Genomic DNA, 8,396 nt, shown 5'->3' on the forward strand with positions numbered 1-8,396 from the left:
TTTTTTTTTTTGAGACGAAGTCTTGCTCTGTCGCCCGGGCTGGAGTGCAATGGCGTGATTTCCGCTCACCGCAACCTCCGCCTCCCCAGTTCAACTGATTCTCCTACCTCAGCCTCCCGAGTAGCTGGCCTTCACGCCCAGCTAATTTTTGTATTTTTAGTGGAGACGGTATTTCACCATGTTGGCCAGGCTGGTCTTGAACTCTTGACCTCAAGTGATCCGCCCACCTCAGCCTCCCAAAGTGCTGGGATTACAGGTGTGAGCCACCACACCTGGTCCGAGCTGAATTTTGATCTAACCCCAAATCCAGGGTTCTTCCCCACCACATCAAGGAGCTGATTTGGTTAAATAACCCAATTTAGCATTTCTTTACTGCCCATCCAAGAGGTTGTCAGGTTCCTAGAGTTGATGGAAAATTCTCTTTTACCTGGTGCCTGAGGATGGAAGGAGGAGAACGTACTCCACAGTTGATGCCTCACCATATGTGCTTCTCTTTACTGGTGTGGTTGCAAGCTCACCAGATTTAGCATTGATGGGACTGCCCAAACCATACATTATTTAAGCAAAGAAATTTGTCTAAGTTACTGCCAGGGTTGACTGCATTGGGTTATCAGTCTGCTAGTGTAGTGGTGTAGCAGGAGCAGGAGCAGCCTGTTTCATGCCCTGGAACAACCAGCCAGGAAAGATCTAACCCTTGGCCCTTCCTCCTCAGTGATGTCCGAGCTCAGTGATGAAGCCAGCGAGCCGGAACTCCTGAACCGCAGCTTGTCCATGTGGCATGGGCTGGGGGCACAGGTCAGCCGGGAGGAGCTGGACGTCCCCCTGGATCTTCACACAGCTGCTTCCATTGGCCAGTATGAAGTGGTGAAGGAATGTGTGCAGCGGTAAGAGATCGCGGGAGCTTCCCTGTCACATTTTGAGTAGCGCAGTAATGGCTTCGGATCCCACGTGATGGGGCTTTGCACACAGATGTGGATGTGTAATGCGTGTAGAATAGGTTAACCTGCTTATCTCAGGCAGCTGTCAGCAATTATTGATGCTGGCCACTGAGAAAGAGGCAGTTTTTATTCCTGGGAAGAAAAAGAGGGTGTAAACTTTGATCAGAAGCTTATAAACAGTCATTCTTTAACCAGACTAATTTTATTCACTAATTGCAGAAATGCCCAAACAAACAAGCAAAATAAAAATAAAGACAGAAAGTGAAGGCCGGGTACAGTGGCTCATGCTTGTAATCCCAGCACTTTGGGAGGCCGGGGTGGACGGGTCACTTGAGGTCAGGAGTTTGAGACCAGTCTGGATAACATGATGAAACCCCATCTCTACTAAAAATATAAAAGTTATCTGGGCGTGGTGGCATGTACCTGTAATCACAGCTACTCAGGAGGCGGAGGCAGGAGAATCGCTTGAACCTGGGAGGCGGAGGTTGCAGTGAACTGAGACTGCACCACTGCACTCCAGCCTGGCGACAGAGTGAGATTCCTTCTCAAAAAAAAAAAAAGAAAAAGAAAAAAAGAAAAAAGAAAGCAAAAGGAAAGTGATCCCTGGCCGCCTTTTCCTGGAGGGTTCATTCGATCCCTGTGATCCCTGTTCCCCTGTAGCTTCTGCTACTGAGAGAGGCTGGGTTTTTCGTGCCTCTGGGGAATGGCCTGTGGACCTCACTGCCCACCTGCCCTTTGCTAATCTGTATACAGTAGTTAGAGACAATACAAAGCCCCTGGCCGGGCCCATGGCTGAGTCTTGCCCATAGCAGGATGTGATCATCTTGTTTTTGGAAAAGGGTAGTCTCCTCACTTCTACCCCCTTATGTTCCACACACTGCCTAACTCTGTCTCCTGGTTCTCATTTGATATTGTGGTGCAGTGACCTCTCTCCTTATCTCCGAGTGCCTCTTCCAGTTCCCAGTGAGCCAAAGCAAAGCCTTGCTGAAGCCCCAGGTCTCCGGTTCCCAGCTTGTGGCCCTCACTTAGACATACCCAGCCCATGGAGCGCTGGTGCAGCTTGGTACAGGGTCGTCTGTTGTGCTCCCCCTGCAGGAGGCTCTAGGCCTAGGCAGTTGGGTATGCAGTCAGTGCGACCCCTCACAGGGTCACGTTTGGAATTCTCAGGCTCCTAAGTCTTTGGGTGTCCTGTTAAGATGCAGAGTCCAGAATGGCTCCGCAGAGGAGCAGGGGGAGGTGTTTGTGTTGTGGTGGGATTTCGACACTAGCTGAGGTGGAGGCTTGCTGACAGTAAGCACGGGATGGGGCCTGAGGGGAGACGGGGGCATCAGAAGGGAGGGTTGGGGCTGAACGAGGAGTGGTGAGAGAGCCCCAGAAAGGCGCTCTGCTGTTGTGTAAAGGAAGATAGTGTTAGGACGAGCTGGGTGCATTCGAGCCCTGTTGCAGAAGCATCTCCATGCAGCCCCCTGGCCTGGTATCAGGACCTTCTGGAATGGCTGCCTGGGTGTGCATCCCAGAGTCACTGAGGGCTGCCAGGCAATGGAAGGTAGTTGCCTGGTGTGGTCTAATAGGTGAATCCCGGCCGGGCGCGGTGGCTCACGCCTGTAATCCCAGCACTTTGGGAAGCCGAGGCGGGCGGATCATGAGGTCAGAAAATCGAGACATCCTGGCTGACACAGTGAAATCCCGTCTCTACTAAAAAAAATACAAAAAAATTAGCCAGGCCCACGTGGTGGCGGGCGCCTGTAGTCCCAGCTACTTGGGAGGCTGAGGCAGGAGAATGGCGTGAACCTGGGAGGTGGAGGTTGCAGTGAGCCGAAATCGCACTGCTGCACTCCAGCCTGGGCAACAGAGCGAGACTGTCTCAAAAAAAAAAAAAAGTGTGAATCCCACAAAAGGGACAGATCCCGGGGTTCAGTCTCCAGTTGTTACCCCCACTGCAGGCAAGAATTGGGGAAGGGAAAAAAGGCCTATGGGGGTTAACCCTGTAGGATCCCAGGTAGCCATGCAAGTGGGTATTGTTTTAAACGTGACTCCCTTGTCCCAACCCCAAAGTCATGACTAGGAAGCCCACAGTTTTTTCCCATGGGAAAATGCATTTCCAGAATTTTAACGGAAGTCAGTGAGAAAGATGGGATTCTTTGGTCACAGATTTTTCAAGAATGTTTATTTAGGGTGAGGTGACAAAGGATGAATCAGTGGCAGTGGGACTTGTCCACGGTGGAGTCCTTTCTTTCCTCACTGCTCGTCTCCACCTAGCACTGGGCTAGTAGATGCCACTCCTGCGGTGGTCAGGGTTTTTCACCTGTGGCTGTGTTGACAGTCCATGCTGGATCATTCTTTGCTGTGGGGCTGTCCTGGGCACTGTGGGATGTTTAGCAGCAGCCTTGGCTTCCACCTGCTAAATGCCAGCAGCCCTTCCCTGCCCAGCTGTGAGAACCAAAAATGCCTCCAGACGTTGCCAGATACTCCTTGGTTGAGCGCCATCTGTCTCTCTGGTGGTGTGAAAGAATATAGCCGGCCTCGGGCTAGGAGGATGCGAAATCAGCGCAAGGAGACGAAGGCTCAGGGCCTCACGAGGCAGTGTACGAGCAACTGTCAGCATTTCTCTGCCTGCCTGCCCCCAATCCCTACAACGTCCAGGGTGGCAGATAACTTCTACTTCCTGTCAACTCATCCCGCCTGGCCTAGGCTCGCCACCGGCTTTGGCGAACCCCACATGTGAGGCGGCTGGCCATGTCTAGCGTATCTTGCGTTTGTTTAGGAGAGAGTTAGATTTGAATAAGAAGAACGGTGGTGGCTGGACCCCGCTGATGTATGCCTCCTACATTGGCCACGACACCATCGTGCACCTGCTGCTTGAGGCGGGGGTGAGTGTGAATGTGCCGACCCCAGAAGGGCAGACTCCACTGATGCTGGCCTCCAGCTGTGGCAACGAGAGCATCGCCTACTTTCTCCTCCAGGTGAGCTACGAGGGAACTCAGGCCCAGAAACCTGAGGGGCTCCCTGACCGCCCTGACAGAGACGCAAACCACTGCAGGCCATGGTGTTCGTGTGTGCTCGTGTAATCATTTCTGATTCTTGCAGCATGGCCGCCTGGAGGGCGCCCGCCCCACGCAGAGGAGATGAGGCCGTAACGCACGTTCTGTGTTCTCTTGAAGCAAGGTGCAGAGCTAGAAATGAAAGACATCCAGGGCTGGACGGCCCTTTTCCACTGTACCAGCGCCGGGCACCAGCACATGGTCAGGTTCCTCTTGGACAGTGGAGCCAATGCCAACGTGAGGTGATTGCCACGTCTTTAGTGGCCACAGGAGTGGCCTAGGTGTCATCTGACTCTAAGGAGGTTGGCTCTGGAGGCAGCTAACCAGAGTTTGGGGCCACCCTGCTTCGGCAGGAAAGGCTCAAGATGAGGGGTAGGCCGAGAGTCCTTCCAGGCGTGGGCCTTTTCCCACATCTGTGAGTGCATCTCTTCAAGCCCTCTCAGCTTCCTTTTCTTTATCTGAAACCCACCTGGTCATAGAGTTGTAAGAATTACACGTTTTATTGTATGCCAGGGGCCTAACATACTGAATGGCATTTAGATGTCATACATTACATGCAAATTCCTTCCATTTTCTTCCCTTTTGTATGGATGAGATGAGGTGATGCTTTAAAAACAGTCATGAGTTTTGGCCGGGAGTGGTGGCTCACACCTGTAATCCTAGCACTTTGGGAGGCCAAGGAGGGCAGATTGTGAGGTCAGGAGGTCAAGACCAGCCTGGCCAACATGGTGAAACCCCGTCTCTACTGAAAAAGCAAAAATTAGCTGGGCTTGGTGGCGGGCGCCTGCAGTCGCAGCTACTCAGGAGGTGGAGGCAGGAGAATCACTTGAAACCGGAAGGCAGAGGTTGCAGTGAGCTGAGATCATGCTTTTGCACTCCAGCCTGGGCAGCAAGAGCAAAACTCCTCAAAAACAAACAAACAAAAAAACCAGTCATGAGTTTTATAAGTTGGAAGTGGGATTGTTGTCTAAAGCTTATTGTGATAATAATCACCTTTGAACAAACGCAGTGGGTACCAATGCAGACCCACCCTGGCTGTCATCCATCCTAAGACACCCCATAATTTTGTATGCCACTGAGAAAGAAAAAATATGCTACTAATTAACATTCAACTCACCTGTTGGTTTAAAGATGTTTTCTGACTTCAGAGATGTTAAAATATGAACACTGTGTGTCTTAGAATGGATGAAAACCAGCATTTCCCATGCATGGTTCCTGACTTCTAGACCAGCGTGACACAAGGAGGGATTCGGAAGCCCTCTGAAGACAGTGCCGAGTTAGCATAACCAAGTATGAAAAGCAAGCTTCAGGAGCTAAGCGTAGCAAGGACAGCTTAGATCATTAGTACCTGAGCTTTTCAGAGTGGGTTCGTGGAGGATGTTGAACTTGAAGCTAGGATTTGGATGAATGGATGGGAGACGTTGGCTTTCTGTGAGGAGTAAGGAGTCAGAACTGCTTTTTGAATATGATTGAGGTGGAGATTTCAGAGGTAGCAGAGAATAGCCAACAGGAGGAATGATAGGCAGACATCTGTCTTTAGGACAAAGACCAGCCCTGGGGACAGACACCAGAAGAGTAAATGGAGCTAATGTGTTATTCTCATCTCACCTGTTAATTCTTGAAAGGGAGAGAGTGTTCTACACTGAGGGTTCGGTGATTCGTGCACTGCCCTGGGTTTATCTTCAGCAGGGAGTTTTTGCCTGACAGAACTTGTCTCTGCCAATCATCTGACTGTGGCCCACATCTTGCAGGGAGCCGATATATGGATTTACTCCTTTGATGGAAGCAGCTGCGGCTGGCCATGAGATAATCGTGCAGTATTTTCTGAATCACGTAAGTGACCCTGTTTATTAGCATGTAATGTAGTCACAGCAAATGAGGAACCATATTACTGAAGTATAAGCTATTACAGAATTTTCCTTTGCACGGAAATAACTGCTTTTCGTTCATTTATTCAACACATTTTCTTTATCTGTTGACGCCCGGTGTTGAGTGGTGCTTTGGCGTTAAGGGTACAATGGTGAGTAGAAATAGACACCTATTCCTGTAATAATTTTGAAAATACTATTTGAAAAATATGGAAAAATGTTTTAAAAGTAAATAGCGGCCGGGCGCGGTGGCTCAAGCCTGTAATTCCAGCACTTTGGGAGGCCGAGATGGGCGGATCACAAGGTCAGGAGATCGAGACCATCCTGGCTAACACAGTGAAACCCCGTCTCTATTAAGAAATACAAAAAACTAGCTGGGCGAGGTGGCGGGCGCCTGTAGTCCCAGCTACTCGGGAGGCTGAGGCCGGAGAATGGCGGGAACCCAGGAGGCAGAGGTTGCAGTGAGCCGAGATCATGCCACCGCACTCCAGCCTGGACGACAGAGCGAGAGAGACTCTGTTTCAAAAAAAAAAAAAAAAGGAAAAGATCTTCCTCTCTTTTTCAACCTCCCTAAGATACCCACTTGGTTTGGGAAAGAGCTGCCCTGGGACTTTTCCTCTGCTGTGGAAAGGTGTGTCTGTAGGCAAGTGTGTGCACATTGCTTTGTGTTTTGAACAAAGTGGGATTCTACTTCTATTGTGTAACTTAGAGACATCTTATCTTTGTACAGTATTCCGTGTACAATCTGCCCCAGTTAATTCAATGAGTTTCTTATTAGTGGAAACTTAGTTTTTAACATTTTGCGATTATAAACAGTGCTCCAGGAATATCCTTTTACACAAAGCTTTAATACACTTACAGTTGTTGCTGTATATTGTATTTCTATTTTATTTTATTCTTTTTTTGAGACAGGATCTTGCCCTGTGTCCCAGGCTGGAGTTCAGTGGCGAGATGATGGCTTACTGCAGCTTCAACCTCCTGGGCTCAAGCGATCCTCCTGCCTCAGCCCCCAAGTAGCTGGGACCACAGGTGCATGCCACCATGCCCTGGCTAAATATTTAATTTTTTTTTTTTGGTAGAGTTGGGGGTCTCAGCATGTTGTGCAGGCTAGTCTTGAATTCCTGAGCTCAAGCGATCACCTCAGCCTCCCGAAGTGCTGGGATTACAGGTGCAAGCTTGTCCACGCAGAACCTTGTACATAAATATTTATAGCAGTATTATTCATAATTGCCAAAAAGTAGAAAAAACCCACAAGTCCATCTACTGAGGAATTGATGAACAAAATATCTATCTAAATAGCAGGATATTATTTGGCCCTACAAGGTAGTGAAGTTCTGATGCATGCTGCGGCATGGGTGAATCCTCAAGCATTAGGCTGGGCTGCGTGCGGTGGCTCACGCCAGTAATCCCAACACTTTGGGAGGCTGAGGCCGGAGGATCACTTCAGCCCTGGAGTTGGAGGTTGCACTGACCTATGATTGCGCCACTGCACTCCAGCCTGGGTCACAGAGTGGATCCTGTCTCAAAAAGAAAAGGGAAATATTAGGCTCAGTGAAAGAAGCTGGACACAACAGGCCACACACTATCTGATTTCATTCATATGAAATGTGCAGAATAAGCAAATACATAGACAGAAAATAGATGAGTGGTTTCCTGGGTCTTGGGGGATGGGAAGATTGGGGTGATAAAAATGTGCTAAAATTGTTTGTGGTGATGGTTGAACAACTGTGAATGTACTAGAAGCCATTGAATTGTACATTGTAAGTGGGTGACTTGTTGGTATGTGGATTATATCTTTATAAGGCTGTTAAACCCAATGGGGGGAAGTTCAGGCGGTCCTAATGAATTCCCACTACTAAGGTTGTGTCTCGTCCTGCCCACCAGTCGTATACAAAGGTGCCCATTTTCTCATGTGCTCACCAGCCCTGATGTCAGTCAGCCTTTTGTCAGTCTGGCAGGTGAATTGTGGCATTTCATTTTGGTTTGTCCTTGTTAGTGTAGTTGAAATTTTTTTTTGGAGACGGAAGTCTTGTGCTCTCTCGCCCAGACTGGAAGGCTGGAGTGCGGTGGTGTGATCTCGGCTCACTGCAACCTCTGCCTCCCAGGTTCAAGCAATTCTCCTGCCTCAGCCTCCCGAGTAACTGGGACTACAGGCACACGCCGCCACACCCAGCTAATTTTTTGTATTTTAGTAGAGATGGGGTTTCACCGTGTTGCCCAGACTGGTCTTGAACTCCTGAGCTCAGGTGATCTGCCCCCCTCGGCCTTCCAAAGTGCTAAGATTACAGGCATGAGCCACCGTGCCCGGCCAGTTGAACATTTTTAAATACATTTCTTGGCCAGGCACAGTGGCTCACACCAGTAATCCCAGCACTTTGGGAGGCTGAGGTGGGCGGATCACGAGCTCAGGAGATCGAGACCATGGTGAAACCCTGTGTCTACTTAAAAAATACAAAAGATTAGCCAGGTGTGGCGGCGGGTGCCTGTAGTCCCAGCTACTGGGGAGGCTGAGGCAGGAGAATGGCATGAACCCAGGAGGCGGAGTTTGC

The 8,396-nt window shown here is 49.6% G+C and overlaps 1 protein-coding gene across 4 annotated transcripts in view; it reads left to right on the forward strand.

The window, feature by feature from the left end:
• The window catches only part of ANKS3 (ankyrin repeat and sterile alpha motif domain containing 3), a 44,105-nt gene that overhangs the window by 8,377 nt on the left and 27,332 nt on the right, over nt 1–8,396 (forward strand). Inside the window, exons 2-5 of one of the 4 annotated variants that reach the window (XM_011978465.1) lie at nt 713–884; nt 3,703–3,901; nt 4,100–4,221; nt 5,731–5,812. In XM_011978465.1, coding sequence (XP_011833855.1) covers nt 715–884; nt 3,703–3,901; nt 4,100–4,221; nt 5,731–5,812 — 573 coding nt within the window. In that variant the 5' untranslated portion in view covers nt 713–714. Of the gene's footprint in view, nt 1–709; nt 885–3,702; nt 3,902–4,025; nt 4,222–5,730; nt 5,813–8,396 lie in introns of those variants that run through there. The other 3 variants (XM_011978469.1, XM_011978468.1, XM_011978466.1) reach the window with 3 other exon arrangements.

This window comes from Mandrillus leucophaeus, unplaced genomic scaffold (assembly GCF_000951045.1).
Source record: "Mandrillus leucophaeus isolate KB7577 unplaced genomic scaffold, Mleu.le_1.0 Scaffold195, whole genome shotgun sequence".
Taxonomy (NCBI): Eukaryota; Metazoa; Chordata; class Mammalia; order Primates; family Cercopithecidae; genus Mandrillus; species Mandrillus leucophaeus.